At 39.5% G+C, this 16,504-nt stretch overlaps 2 protein-coding genes across 2 annotated transcripts in view; both read left to right on the top strand.

Moving 5' to 3' along the window:
- The window catches only part of LOC116179800 (G protein-coupled receptor kinase 1), a 71,579-nt gene extending 65,432 nt beyond the window's left edge, over positions 1–6,147 (top strand). The window contains exons 12-13 of the mRNA XM_031499650.1: positions 3,769–4,007; positions 4,065–6,147. Coding sequence (XP_031355510.1) covers positions 3,769–4,007; positions 4,065–4,229 — 404 coding nt within the window. The 3' untranslated portion in view covers positions 4,230–6,147. The remainder of the gene's footprint in view (positions 1–3,768; positions 4,008–4,064) is intronic.
- A 5,921-nt stretch (positions 6,148–12,068) lies between these two features.
- LOC116178092 lies at positions 12,069–16,495 on the top strand. Its single transcript, XM_031497405.1, has 2 exons — positions 12,069–12,114; positions 15,020–16,495. Exons 1-2 carry the CDS (start codon positions 12,103–12,105, stop codon positions 15,935–15,937), a joined length of 930 nt encoding a protein of 309 aa, XP_031353265.1. The 5' UTR covers positions 12,069–12,102; the 3' UTR covers positions 15,938–16,495.
- Positions 16,496–16,504: the final 9 nt, after the last annotated feature.

Raw genomic sequence — 16,504 nt, 5'->3', positions numbered from 1 at the left:
ATTTAGTTCCATGTGGCTGAACTGGTTCTCATTGCAGATGAAACGAATGTGAGCCAATGCTCATTTAAATTTTTCCCCTAATTGGATGGTAGCACGTAAAATTTGCCCTGCCTCTCAACTCGACCTCATCCAACATCACGTCCGCTATCACCACCCCTTTTGCGCTGTCACTATGTTGTTTTTCCCGGAACCGCTTAACGTTGTTTTTGTGGTTTCACGCACTGAATTTTCACACATGGTACTCTCACGCCCATATCCAAGATGCACTTTCGACTATTTTCGCCATTGGTAGGTACGGATCGTCCATATAAATTTTTTGCCAGGTCCGTCTTTTTTCAATTAATTGGTTTACGGTTTGGTCCACTTCCTTCCTGCTTGGGCATTTCCAACTGATATGGCCTGCGTTACTGCACGTAAAGCAGTTGCTTATTTTGGCCTCGTACAACCTGTAGCTCATTGTGTTGGATCGCCGCAATTGTCGCATTTCCACATCAATTCCGTCTTTTGTTCTCTCCCTTGATTGACATTGGTCTGTCACCTTTCTCAATGTATGGCTTGCTGATTTCCTCGTCGCCTGTGTTCTCGCTTTATTTAGTTCCACCTGCTTCAGCCCCTTTGTAAATCAGAAAGTTTAGATTGAGATCTTTGTGTCACTTTATGTGACTGCGGCGAGGTGGCGTGAGCGGGCGAGCGCTTGGCGTTTTCGTGCGACTTTGAGCGGAGAATGTGTTTGTCTTTGTACGAGTAAAGTCTGCCATTTTTTATTAAACATTTATAACACAGTGAATCTTATTTTATTTACAACATTGGGAAGAGAAGAAGAGAAACACTTTGCACGATTTCACATTCTCGTGATCACGCTTTCGTTTCTACCTTCTGGAATACGAACTTGGCACTAAAGTTTGTGCTGTACCCAGGCCAGTCCCGAGAGACTGCGCAACTCAAGATTTAAATTTGAAACTTTCCCTCCCAAACTAACTGAACCCCATGGCACGTGATCGTCTAGAAAGGCTACCTAACCTGAATAACAAAATAATAGGACCACTTACTACGTTGTGTTTTTAAGAGTCGCTACAAGATATGTGTTGCCTCTCGGAGTGAGGATCAAGTAAGGAATACAAATAAAACAAGTACATGCTTTAAAAACGGAGATTTAATCCAAATAATTTGCATTGCAAGATTAAATTTAGAAAATGATAGTTCACCGAGTACAAATATAAAAATAGGCTGGGAAAAAAAGAATTGGCCAAGAAAAAACCCAGCCAACAAATTAATATTGAACTTTATAGCAAAATTAGTTGTCTGTAATGGCATAAATGCATGTTGTCAAGTACATCAATACAATGTCGAATCCCAGGTTCCACTGGAATTCCTAAAGAATCAATATTTCACACACATAACAAAAAAACAATCATAAAAACATTACAATAAATTCATATAATAGGTTTGGATTTTGGATGGCCAGTCCAAATCCCACACCGAGTAGTCATTAGTTGCTCTGGTCATGACATGTCAGCATTGTATGAAATGGCTAGGAGTTGGCCTCTCAGAAGAGCCTTTCACATAGGAAGGATATAGTTGTTTAACACAACCATAAGGTCACAACGAGAACACGCCACACGCTTTTAGCGAATCCCTGCGCAAGTGAGGCCGGGCTTAGCCGGTAGCCCCATGTACTACTAGCGGGACCCCAACTCTTTCATTCATACATCTCTAGGGCCCGTCCAACCCACTAGTCTTAAAATGCCTGGTTATAAATTACCGAACTCCAGGCTCTCTACCATGAGTAATGATAATGACAATAACCGATCAAAAGACAAATCATGACATAACGTAAATAACAGAGTAACCAACGGAAAACTCGCACGCATACCAAATTATAAACAAAATGTACACAATTTATGTAGCCGTTGACAGTTGACATATTTGCACTGGCATAACAAAGACTGACACAAAACCAATATTCGGTCACTACATGTCAGGGATCGACTAAACGAATTGATTAGCAATATTGGCAAGATGGCTCCCCTCGAAGACACAAAAAAAACAGTACATAAAATATATATCTCTGCGTATGTCAGTTCTTAACTTTAGCCAGCCTCTGCGACGTCAAATCGAGATATACTATCGGTATCAAATATAGCACAGTACATATTCGAAACAAGTCACCCTGCGAAATATTAATAATCATAATCACCCGGTTCAAAGAAATAGTAGGAACATAACTTTTAGTACTATCACATTACAACAATGCAAAGGAACATGTCGTGGCAAACATTGGTATCAAGTAATTAATTCACAATGCCAAGTGTAATATGTAACAATCAACCACCTAACGTACGTCACTCGCCCCCAGATGAGGCACCCTGTAAATTCACAGTAACATAATCAGGTAAACAAAAGCGAAATGTGCTGCAATAAATTCAATTATAAATTAAAATTTAGTTCTGCATACTTGTATTGGATATCACCTCTAAGGGAACATACAGTATCTAAATATAAATAAAAACACGTAAATCGGTCAGTAATCCCCAGTAGGACCAGTATAATTAAAACTGCAATTTGTATCTGGAATGTGTTAAGTATAAATGGCAATAATCAATGCTGTACGAGAATAAAGTTAAATTGGCAAATAATCGAACACGATCATATCTTTATTAGAGGGATGCAATAGACGTAGAGATAAATAAAACGAGTACATCACCTTTGTAATTGTCGAAGCTGCACTCACTATTCGCAACGTAAAGATTTACTTCTGGTCTCAACAAAAGCACACATACTTCTGCCGCATTCCCCCATTTTTTTTTAAACAAATCCTAGACGAAATTTGAACGTGCTCCGAGACGGGTCGATACGGATCATTAAGTTTCCTCGCATAGCTGGCATAGCGTAATATTTGACACTTTTATTGTAAATTATGGCCCATTTCAATGTAGAGCAGAGAAGAAAAAAAACACGTGTTCCACGAAAACGAAACAAAGCGCAATCTTGACCTTTTTCGTCGCGCCAGGCTCGGATTCGGGAATATTTAAATCGAATTTTAGGTGGCTAATTCGGTTCCATCACAAGTTCAAACGACCTTGCTACGATCAGGCCGCTAAAAAGTATGTTTTTGACCCACAATCTACTGTATAAAATTACAGGTAACTAGCAGTTTGTCATGAACCTGAATTTTAGGAGTTGTCGCCACTTAATGATTTTTACTCGAAGCTAAACTGCTAGTTCTTTACTACTATCTGTATAAAATTCACATCCAGTTTTTGAAATGCACCACGTATCTTCCTACGTGCGCGGAATAAAGGCTCTCGTACCCAAAATGGCACACCCGTTCTCTTATAAATTCGCTAAAAATTCAATTTCAACGCCATTTGAATCTCGCCCAGTAGAAAAAGGACCTTATTTTCTGACCGAAGGAAACAGTTGCGTCTCGCGCGCCCCTTTTAACCAATAAGACCCCGCACTTCGGTCACGTGCCCGGTTTTACACACGGAGCGAACGGTTTAGGTCCGAAGTGGCTTCATTTGGTTCGTTATCGCCAGACATATCTTTGTTCAAGTTCACTATGAAGCGGTACATGTGTACCTAAGCTTACCAAAATATAAATTCAATTCCAAAGCGACCACCTGTTACAAAGTACAACAAAAATGTTTGTTCTTGGCCTAATTAATTTATTTAAAATGTTTACAACCTTTTTCCGGAATGGTGTATGCTTAAACTTTATTTAAATTTCGTTTCGTTATCACCCACTTATGTTAGGTTCACTTTCAGAATCGGACTGCATTCTACACGGGTACATTAAGAAATTAGGCGGTCCCTGGACAACCAGTTGGCAAATGCGGTACGCAAAGCTGTACCCGAACAGGCTGGAGCTTCATCCCGACTCGGCGAAGCCCGAAATGGTCTTCATGGATCAGGTGGAGGAAGTCAGTCCAGAGTTAGTTCAAGTGAAAAACGAACAGTGTATTGTAGTGAGATTGCGAGAGGGTAAAGTGGTGCTGACCAACCCCGTAAGTATTTCGGAGCCACGCCCCGTTTCGAAACGTAACGCATTTTTCTTGTTGCAGGACGAAATAGGCCTAAAGGAATGGTTAACGTCACTCAAGTCGGCGCACAAGATATCTCAGGAGCTTTTAGGGTCGATGGCGAAGAAAGCGGGTAAAATATACGGCACAGACTCAAACAATTTGAATAGAAATGCGATAATAGCTCGTAACGCGAACGGCAACTGAGCTACTCGTAAGAAATTCCCCCGTGCCCCGATCCTTACTACCCTCTGTGTGATTGATGCGCTTGTGTTGCGGTTAGAAGAATTATGTTTAATCCCTCCCCTTATTGCACACATTGGCACTACTCTTAAGGCACTATTTATATAACCGAAATCATGACAATTTCTTTCCATTCGATTTGTTCTACTTTTTTAGACAAAGGGGAGGTATTACGTTATTCGATAAGGTTGGGACCGTGTACATTACTGAACGAACGAAATAATTCGTCTCACTGGTATCAACACCAAGCTTGTAAGTCACTAGAATAGCTTTCTTTGCCGACCGCTAATCATTTCGATACTTACTAAATTGGCATTATCGACGCAATAAGAAATTTTTAGGTTAAGTTTTTACGTACCTGGTCGTTTGGTTCGAATGCGCGTGCGCGCGCTCGTCGGGAGATTGTATCACTTGGTATTATTGACGAGAACTTCTATTTATTATACCTACTCTACGTTTTGTACAATTTTGTAAATAATTTAAGTGTGCAATAAGTAGATAGAGATAGATGGGAAACTGCTACATTTTTAAAAATAGTTAGCGAATAAAGGAATAAATTAAAGCCTACATTTATGAGACGTATTGGCCCAGTGTACTACTTATACTTTATATGTGCATTATTAATAATGTTTTTATAGATATTGTAGATAATATTTTAATAACAACTTAAGTTATTTTCTATTTTTCATGGGATAGCCATGCCAGTGTATTAGTACCGATTGTACGTTCAAAATGATCGCTACCCTCCCTCTTTTGGATGTATATTATAGCAGCCAAAAACGAGCGATTTTTGTATTTCTCCACCAAACAAAACAGTTTCTAAGAAATTATTTTGTGTGGACACATTTTCGATGATTTTTATTTGGTCGAGAACAGCGCCCTCTATACTTTCTTCAATAGCACCAGTAATTGATTGTTTTTTTTGTATGCTTGGGATTCCGGCTCTACCAACCTTTATAACATTCTCAATTTCATTAAAAAGCACTATATTTTCTGGTGAACGTTGAATTAAAAGGTCAAATGGCTCAAAAGCTTAAGAACTCCTTGCAAGTAGGAGAAAAAGGCGTAATTTGGGACAAGGGACGAGGAATATTAAATTTTGTCACACATCATTGGTGTTTCTATGAAAAAGTAAGCACTCACTAACCGGGTTGGAATTAATTGGTGAAGCACAAGCACCAGAAATTTAAGTGAGCTTCTTCATAATTGAAGGTAAATTGTGTGCTGCTTTTACGAAACGCATAATAATCGCTCAACGAAATTCAATACGCATTTAAGACCTTTGAAATTTTGAACGTACAGGTACAACTTTGTGTAAATGAGGTGTAGATTTCTCTCCAAACTCTTAAAGAAAACAAGCAAAAAAAAACGTGTACAGATTCTTCTTCTTCCTGTAGCCTTACTCGTACGTTTAAGTATTAATAAAACAAATTTTGTAATACAATTCAAGGTTTTAAAACGCGATATGTGTTCATGCAAATTTTTGAATCAAAAAACCACACACGATTTACGTGTTATCAGGAAAACGCACACATAGCAAGAAGTGGGAAGAGACGAAGAATCGGTTTTCATTTAAAAAATTTTTCCGCTCTACCAATTACTAACGTAACAATCCGAATTGTGTCAAAACTGTAAAGAGGTTTTTAGTGCCATTTAGCTAGGTACGAACGGGATATTTCTATATAAGTGTTTCTAATGAGCAATTTAAAGAACAGCATTTGTATTACCTACGCGTAAGTATAATTATTGTTAGTGAATATTTCGTACAGTTTTTATGTTTAAAAGAAAAGAGAACAATCACTATTTTGTGGTTAGACAGCAATACATTGATGTCTATTGTGTATTTATTTAAAAAAACGTCTAAATACATTGTTATAATCTGTGCTTTTGTATAATTTGCCAACCGGACACACTTTCTCCGAATACACATTGACAAAGTAATCAGTATTTTCTAATTGGGTGAATGGGTGGGAGTGATACCAAAGAGTCACATGGTCACATTTTGTAAGTTCCAATTTTTGATAGGGGAGAACGTGTCAATTAATAGAAATTGTTAGATAAAACAAGGGAAAACTATGTGACGCTTTATGCCGATATTTCCGAACTTAGCTCTAAGTTTGTATAAACCGATGCATTCATTAAATCTAGACGCACAGATGGTACCTAGGTTTTTGTATTAATTTGTAAAGTTGTTAGTTTTCCATACATGATTTGTTTTATCAGTATTGTAAAATGCAAACCGTTGCAGTGCAGTAAGTTGTATAGAAATTATTTAACGTAGTTAAATATCGCTGTAAGTTGCAAGTTAAGTTAACTAATAGTCAGTGTGTATATAAGGCATTAAAAATCACATTTATAGATTCAATACAATCTTATTTGAATTTTTATTTAATTGAATGAGTCAAAGCCAACTTATGCCGCCTTATCTTTGCTCAATTGCAGGTAAGTGATGTGTAGTTCACCGAGTACAAATATGACTGGGGATAAAAGAGCTCACCAAGAAAAAACCAGCCAACAAATTAATGTTAAAATTGTTGTTGGTTGGTTGTTATGATCTGCATGCATTTTAAAATGGTTGTCGAGTAATTAATGAAATGTCGAATCATAGGCTCTACCGGAATCCCTAAAGAATTAATATTTGACACATAACATAAAAAAAGCACAAGCATTAAATATTATAATAAGTTCACATAGTCTGTATATTGGGTGGCCAGTCCAAATATCCCGTAGATCCTGTCTTTAGTTGCTCCATGCACTTCTAAGAACTCCTAGCGTTTGCCTCTTAGAAGAGCATTTCACACAGAAACGATACCCCCAGTGGATACAAAAAAGGGCACAACGAGAACACGCCGTACGCTTTTAGCAGATCTGTGTGTCACTTGAGGCAGGGGTTAGCCGACCGTCCGTGTTCCAACACGACAGATTCCTAAATCTTTCATTCGCCCATCTCCAGGGCCAGTCCAACCCACTAAATATAAACGCTGGGTTATAAGAAACAGAACTGCAGGCTCTCAATCAACATACCAGCAATCTGTAATGTTCTTAGGGGTCTCTCAATCGACATTGAAAATGTTTATTTATCCTATACTTACAATACAGGACTTTATAAAGGTGGTGACAATAAGAACCCAGCCGCCATGTTGCATTGAAAATCAAGTTGCACAATACACGTGTGACATGTGTTGCGTACACTGGAATACAATACCTTATCATTGTTTATTCATAAATAAATAAAGTTATTATCTATACTTGATGCAACATGGCCGCCAATTTCAACAACCAATCAAAAATTAAACAATACTGTCGCCACCTCAGAGGAAGAAATTTACTAAAGGTCGCCAGCTCGCCACTGTCTATAATATTCTTTTCTTGTCTAAATCTCGTTTGTAACGATCACTTATTTAGTCAAATTGTTTCTTCAATAAAGATAATGCTATCCTAAAAATGTCATAAATGATGAAACTGTATGTAACATTCCATAATATTGTCAATTGTTTAGTACCAGTAAAATGTAAACATTTGTACTTAACCTATGTTATATTAAATCTGGAGACTAAATATTTATCTTCTGTAAACTAAGGTCTCTATCTACTGTCAACGTATTATAGTGAGCTTTAAAAATGAATATAAATTTAATTTTAATTTTACAAATTCCCTATAATCTGTCAAAAGTTACTAAAAAATTGAGGGAAAATAGGACAGGTTCTAAACATTACAAAAATAGGACAACTTTCAGTTCCTAAAATAACTACCAAAAAATTGATCAAAGTTGATGTATGAAATGTTCAATTTTTTTGTTCCTAAAAAAATGATTTAAAAATTGACTAAATAAGTGATCGTTACACACGGGCTCAAGCTATAAAGTCACTGTATGGAACAATAAAGTCCCTAGATTACTAGTAATCTATATATAAAGTCCCTAGATTACTAGTAATCTAGGGACTTTAGGGAACAATTACAAGCAGCGCCATCTAACTATCATTGTCAAAATGTCGGATATTTCGCGGTCCTTTCATATATCGGTAGCATTCCGTTAGGAGTGCGTGGTACAAATGGGACTTCACGTTGCCTGTCTTTGAATTTTTGTGCGTCGGAAGGGAATAAGAAAATGAAATTTGTTACGCACGAGGCTTGGTTGCGGGGAGCAAATCCAAATAGAAAATCCAGGGGAATAAAAGAACCAGCAAGAAAAACATAACACACACAAATACAAGAAATAAATCAACTACAGCAACAAAGTACAGACATAAATAGATACGCAAATCAAGTAATCGAGTCAAATGTGGCTAAACAAATTATTCAAAACGAGATACAAATGACATCATAAAAAAATAACTCATTTGAGTATAAAATACATGAAGCACATCTAAGGTTCAATTGAGACAAAACAAATCTTAAAATGATACCTTGCATGTAGTACCTAAGGACATGATTTTGTTCTGGCTTCTTCCATCATTAATTTAACACGGAAAGGCGCACACGAAAATGCCAGCATAGGCATTCAAGATACAGTGCCCCTCCCACCCTCTCGTTTAGCGTACGCAGCGACATCTAGCAGCGGGCCACGAGATCAAAAGGAAGGCACAGCGAAAAATCCAACTGCATCGTTCCTTTTTAACGAAAACGAATGGGTAATCGAAACACATAGTTTTGACATTTGTACCGTTCCTGTTTTTGATTAGTGTAATCCCACTCCGGCAAGATGGGTAACCCGCCCCTGGTTTCGGGGTTTTGAGCCTACAGTTGAATGTCGAAGACAATCACGGAATTAGGTGCCTGCTTCATTCACGGAGAAAATTGTTAGTTACAAACACCAAGTCAGTACATACATCAAACGAATCGGTAATTTCCACATATTAAAATAAAATGATCAAAACTTATATGAATGTTACTTCAGGGACAAGACCAACTAATCAACATCAATAAACATAAATTAAGCAAGCATTACACCAAAAATGTAAACAATTACAAACAATAGCATAGCGGTATCACATATGTGATTCTGCATTGCGGCTAAACCAAGTAAATTTCAAAAACAAAGATTCAAACACACAAAAAATATAAAATGTGGCATACAAAACACAAATACGATATAATGAAATGCAAAGATTACTACCTGCATTAAAAAACACAAAATAACAACAAACATTTATGGAGCGACGCGTTCACGACCGGCATTTAAGACAAGATGCCAAACGTATCCCACGTTCGTGCTTTTTAGATGGTTCAGGCAGCTTTTTTTCACCTAGAAATTGCATGGTTGCCAACTCTTAAAAATGTATGTATCGTCGTTGTATACCTCTCAAGTGGAAAAAGAAACAGATCTGTTCATTAAAATCCGATCCGTTCCATAGAAACAGCTCAGTTCAGTAGAGGTAAGTCTGTTTAACTGTTTAACAGAATCAGTTTTCCCTTTAACCGACCGGTTTCTGATAAACCAGCCTATTTCCATCGGCAAACAGAACCGAATCGACTGACCTTGAACTTGGCGCATGCGCAGATCTCAAGGTCAAAGCGGTCCCGGTTCGGCCTTGCTTATACCTACTTCCGAAGCTTCGCGTTACCACATCCGTAGCGACATGGCCCACGCATTACCTAAGCAAACCGCCGCCACTCTACAACCTGCAAATCGCTGGATCTGCGACGGTTGATTTCAGAATTGACGGAATTCATCAGCAAGGGAGCCGGATAACTATCATTGGCGAAGCGTATGGATCCCGGACTCCAACAAACTTAAACTACAAGATGTTCTTTAGACGACAGCTCAAACCAAACCGGATGCAACATAATAAGCGTTCATGCTCTCGAGCCGGCGCAGATAGCTTTCCCCTAAAAAGACGTTTTTCTAAATCGTCCACGCCGTTCCATACATTGCGCATGTAACATGTCTGAAGTATTTTTGTATGTTTGCATTTAAAAAAATGTAAGAAGACATATATCCTAATATCCAACTCCTCTGATTTGGAAACGCGATTTTGTGAAATAAAATTTGTTTTGATACATAGAATCGAACTCGAGCCACCCGGATGCAAGCCGAGTATCCTTACTATAGACTGTTGTGACATACATTCCAATTCCAAAATGGCTGAGGGGAAGGGTCAAATATGACGTTTCGCATGCGCAGTGCATGAAACGGCGTTGACTGAATGGAAAGGCGACGCGACGGCCCCAAACAAATGAGCAATAAACGAAGATATCTATATAAACATTTCGCAAGGTTTTAGAGGTACCTAATAAATCAAAATGTCGTGTGCAAACTAACTAAAGCCTTTTATGGTACCGAGATAAGAATGGTAGATTAATGAATTTGCGCAAGCCAAGAAAGAAAAGCAAACTGAACATTGTGTAATGCAAAATATAGGACATTTTAAAAATGTTGTTGGGGTAAATATCTAGGTACTTCGGGGTATGAAAGCGATAGAAAGTATACAACAGGATTTCTTTTCAAAGTATTTGTCAGTAGGTACCGTATGCTGCAATACACGAAAACGAAGTACCGTAGCGATATCTTCTAGAGAAGGTGAATACATACTTTACCTTATTAGAAGCAAATAAAGAAAGAGTTTGGACTACAAATCTAACTTGACCATGTTGGCTTCATCACATCAAGTTTTGTGGTATATGAAAGGCTGTGTGCAATAGTATGCGGTCACGCACGGAACACCTGTATAGCTAGCTTAAAACCAATCAAAATTAAAACTTAGAATGTCATAATCTTTCCTGGTACACGCCCGTGATCTGCTATAAAGAAAAATCCTAATACTCCCTCAATTTGAGAGGGTCGATGATCTCGATCAACTTCAGAACATTCCAAACACATTATTACAAAAGATTTGATTCTAACCTGAAATAAATCTGACATGAAGACTATATCTGAGTCGCACAATGGATTCGAACAAACACACAATTAATTGATTACTTAATTAATAATTAACTGATAGCACTGTGGAGAAACCTTGCTAGAGTACCTACTCCCGCCTTTATAGGTAGCTCTCATGAAGCGCTTCGTCTGGTGAACGTAAGCAATGACTCGAACTGGACAGCTTGATAAATAAGATGACGGTAGAAAGCAGACAACTGTTTTGTTTCCTCACACACGAAGTAACGTTTTCTAAATACGAACAAACCGCTTAACTTTTTCTGCACATTTGATTTCGAAACCGATCACGAACTGCGTCTTGAACAAAACAACTAGGGCAGACTTCCCGAGATTTAGCGTAAACAAATTTACACGCTCTTTACCGTCGGGGAGCTCGCAGCATTAGCAGCGCTCGCGTTTTTACGTTAATTTATGGGAACACCACTTTCACTATAAAATAATCTTTCTTCTGGATTTCAAAAAACACCGCCAATCACATTTAGACTTGATAAGGCCAGCTTCGAATGAACGCGTCCCCACTTACGCCGAAATATCGCGCGTTAATTAAATTTCGTCCGATAAAAACTCCTCATCGCAAACGACCAGACATGCATTTCAAAACGAAGTTGGACGTTTTACAATTAAATACACAAATCTAAATTAACAATTTAGAAAAGCGATCAAATTTAAATAAGAATTACTCAATTCCAAACGAAAATGAGATTCAAATACAAACTTTGTGCTTATTCGTAAATAATCCACCAGATTTACACACATTATATTCAGTGTCCAATCCTCAATATCACTTAGATTATACACCATGTAGTACACCCATGTAGTACTGTTGCGCACTATGTTTAAAGATTAATATTTGAATTTCCCGCTACCCGCGTCTATCTTACTCGACCCACGCCCCTCTACGCTCATTTCACCTTTTAGTGCTCGTTGCGTACACATCGTGTTAGCTCCTCACTTCTTATGTTTTTAAGTGTAAGTTTTAACTTCTAATTCCTTTTGCCCTTAGGTTTTTAGGGTTTTAGTTATGAGTCCCTCAGAGGACATTTCTAGCGACTCGGAGGCTAATATTTCAAAACAAGATTTGGCAAAACGTTTATGTAAGTTGGAACGTAAGCTTCGCAAGGTCAAACGCCGCCATCGTGATCGTCACGTTTTCGAAGTAAACGCCGCGCCGTTCTTGTTCTCGCAGCTCCCTTCGCCGCCGGCGTTATAGAAGACCCAAAACCTTCGGCAACACAACGGTAATGCCGTGCTCGTGATTATCGCAGCCCGACCGGCGCGGAGTCACCGAGACATAGCGCAGATCGTTTCTTGCACGATTCGACAAGCGCTGAACGACTGGTTGATCATTTTCCGCGCAAAATGGCGCCAGCTGCGACTCTAACCTCCAGCGAGGGGGCTCCAGATCCTCCCGATTTTGACGACAGGGAGTCTCCTGTTTACAAATTCATAATGAAGACGATTTGCCGGAGGTTTTTTGCAGGTCTTAGGAGAGGATCCCCGACAAAACACCCCGGCGCCATTCAACCTTCACGAAGCTTTAAACTCCCGTTGGAGTCATGTGATTGCTAATGGCCTGTTTTCTTCGGAGCGCGACTCTTATCAGTTGCCATCGAATTGCGTCGCTTTGACCCCACCAATTCTTAATCCGGAGATTTGTTCTATTTTGTCGGGACCTAACCTAAAACGTGACAATGCATACTTGCAACTGCAGACACAACTAAGTCACGGTAGCTCGGCCTTAGCCTCGGCTGTTCATTTAATTCTTGAGAGTAAAGAAATTATTTCCCAAGATCTGACAGCTCGCTTATTGGCAGGATTGAGTGATGCAAGTCGCATACATTTAGACCTTCTCCATCAAATGTCACTCCGGCGTACTCTCATTTATCCTTCTCTAAGCAAATCAGTGAAGGTTATAGTCGAGAAATCTACTCCGCTTCAGTTTCTCTTTGGAAACGAGTTAGGAGAGCAAATAAAAGCTGCAAAATTAGTGGCTAAAGCTGGGAAGGACTTAAAGGCCCCGCCGGTATCACACTCCTCCACTGTTTCGTCCAGATACAGTAGAGGTACGTACATTGCTGCCCGCTGGTCGCTTAAAATTTTTTACCACACCTGGACCAAAATTACGACTTACTCTCAGCCTCTGTCTTGGATAAAAGGATATTGCTTTCCGTTTTCGTCAAAACCGTCGCAACAGCGACCGGTCTACAAAACCTTATCTAAATTAGAGAGGTTACACACACAGTCCGCAATCAAAGACTTACTAGCTCTAGGGGCTATACAACCCTGCACTCCTTGGAAAAACCAGTTTATCTCTAGTATCTTTTTGCGAACTAAACCAAATGGTACACAAAGATTTATTTTAAATCTAAAAGCACTTAACGAGTTTGTCTCTACTTCTCATTTCAAAATGGAAGACTATCGTACGGCGTCGCGGTTGTTACATAGGAACGCGTTCATGACCTCAATCGACCTGAAAGACGCCTATTTTTTTTTAGTACCGGTAGCCCCTCACCACGGGGTTATTTGCGTTTCGCTTTTGAGGATAATCTGTTTGAGTTCACTTGTCTTCCGTTTGGTCTGTGTTCCGCGCCTTATTGTTTTACCAAGCTTTTGAAACCTGTAGTCTCACATCTACGACAACAGGGCATCTCCTGCGTGAACTATCTAGACGATTTTTTAATCTTTGGTAAGACCAAAGAGGATTGCACACAAAACGTCGCGTATACCCTAAACGTTCTTACCACTTTAGGGTTCCTCATAAACTACGATAAAAGTTCGCTAGTACCTAGCCAGAGGCAACAGTTTCTGGGATTTATATTTAACAGTTCAACAATGCAGCTTGAACTCCCCTATGAGAAAGCTAGCCACTTAAAACTTTTAATTGACAATCGAATAAAGAATTCTAGTTGTTCCATTCGCGCGTTAGCAACTCTCATTGGTTCGCTTGTTGCGGTATGGCCCGCTACAAAGTACGGTTGGCTCTATACAAAATTATTAGCTAGAGAACAATATCTAGCACTTCTTGCCAGTCACGAAAATTACAACGCGCTTGTCACTTTGACATCAACTGCGTTTAAGGACATACGCTGGTGGAGCCAAACTGTTTAGATGCCTCTAACGATCTTCCCCAAGATGCTTTTGATGTGGAGTTATATACAGACGCTTCATTGACTGGGTGGGGCGCCTGTTGTAATACACAAACACTCACGGCTGGTGGTCCCCAAAGGAAAAAACGTACCACATCAACATCCTCGAACTTCTCGCTATTTTTTATGGCCTACAATCTTTTGTATAGGATTCGACAAGGGTTAATGTACTAATTCGGACTGATAACACCACAGCTCTCGGGTACATCAACAAAATTGGGGGCATTCAATATCCTGCTCTTAGCCGCTTATTACGCGACATTTGGCAATGGTGCGAACACCGCCATATTTGGTTGTTCGCGTCACACATGAGCTCCCAAAATAATTGGAGGGCTGATAGAGCCTCTCGCGTCCTCCCAACTGATACCGAATGGTCGCTTGACGAAACCACTTTCGATATAATTAGCCATTCTCTAGGAAAGCCTTCGATAGATCTTTTCGCGTCCCACCACAATTTCAAATGTGAAAAGTAAGTCTCTTGGAGACCAGATCCTGGAGCGTGGGCAGTCGATGCCTTTACCGTAAGGTGGACCAACAAGTTTTTTTACGCGTTTCCGCCGTTTTCTCTTATTTTACGAGATCTACAAAAACTTATCCAGGATCGAGCTGAAGGGTATTTTAGTCGTACCTCTTTGGCCAGGGTAACCTTGGTACCCGTTGTTCCAAGAGTTAACCAAAAAGGCAGAAGTTTTTCCTCCAAAAACTTATACGTTATCTTCTATTTTTAGTCACCAACATCCGCTGTCAAGCACACTTACCCTGGTGGCCGCGCACTTATCTGCGAAGCTTTTCGCAAGAAAGAAGTCCCGGACTGTGCCATCGACACCATGGTAGAATCCATCTCCGCCTCGACCATGCGACAGTATGAAACAACTTATCGACAGTGGTGGAACTTCTGCAGCGAACGATCTCTCTCTCCTTATCAAGCACCCTCCATAATAGAATTTTTACAGCGGGTGTTCGAGGGAAACAATCTCCAGTACGGTAGCATGAATTCCCATCGCTCCGCGTTGGCGCTTATTAATTTGCAACCGCTGTCAAACGATGCGCGTCTTTCGCGCTTTATGAAAGGAATCTCTAGATTAAGATCTTCGAAACCGCGTTATAATAGCACCTGGGACCCTAACGTTGTGCTTGAGTACCTTCAGAAACTCGGACCTAATTTTACTTTAACCCTGAAGGATTTGTCAGCCAACCTAGTTACTTTGTTAGCTCTGGCCACAGGCCATCGCCTTCAGACAATCCAGTTAATCAAATTATCAAACATACATACCTCTGCACAGGGCATACAGATTCCTATCACTGGCCCCGTTAAAACGTCGGGTTCCAATCGATCTCAGCCTTGTCTGCAAATACCAAGATTTGCTGAAAATCCCTTACTCTGTGTAGCTACTACTTTGATTGACTACATAGAGGCCACAAAACCCCTTCAGACTCCGAATCAGGACTACCTGTTTATTACTTTTAAAGAGCCTTATAAAACCGCTACCAAACAATCCATCAGTCGCTGGATTAAAAACACATTGCTTACGGCTGGATTGGATACAAATGGTTTCAAGCCGCATTCGTTCCGTCACGCATCCACTTCTGCGGCTTATAGGCATGGGCTTTCTCTCTCAAATACCCTATCATCACCGGGCAGCTAGTACAAGAAAACTATCATATTTCATTTCGGTGAATAGTTTCGGTTGTATACACAACCAGTTTACACTGTTTAGTTAGGATATTCGGTTATTAAAGGTTACTTTATAAGACAACAGAGTTGTCTCAGCTTGCACGGGCCGAATTAATCCAGATCTCTAAACAACTACATGGTGTATAATCTAAGTGATATTGAGGATTGGACACTGATATATAATTAGTGATCAAGCGAACTTACCTTAAGTGAAGTTCGATCATAATTATATGAAGTGTCCAATCCGAAGATATCACTCCCCTCCCTCCCTCTTTGTCTTTTCCCCTTGCCAATAATTCGGCCCTCTCCTTTTTATCTCTAAAGAATGAGCGTAGAGGGGCGTGGGTCGAGTAAGATAGACGCGGGTAGCGGGAAATTCAAATATTAATCTTTAAACATAGTGCGCAACAGTACTACATGGGTGTACTACATGGTGTATAATCTAAGTGATATCTTCGGATTGGACACTTCATATAATTATGATCGAACTTCACTTAAGGTAAGTTCGCTTGATCACTAATTTTTATATAAAAAACAC

This window comes from Photinus pyralis, unplaced genomic scaffold (genome assembly GCF_008802855.1).
Source record: "Photinus pyralis isolate 1611_PpyrPB1 unplaced genomic scaffold, Ppyr1.3 Ppyr1.4_LG8, whole genome shotgun sequence".
In the NCBI taxonomy this organism is placed as follows: Eukaryota; Metazoa; Arthropoda; class Insecta; order Coleoptera; family Lampyridae; genus Photinus; species Photinus pyralis.
This window is presented reverse-complemented; position numbering and strand designations above follow the sequence as displayed.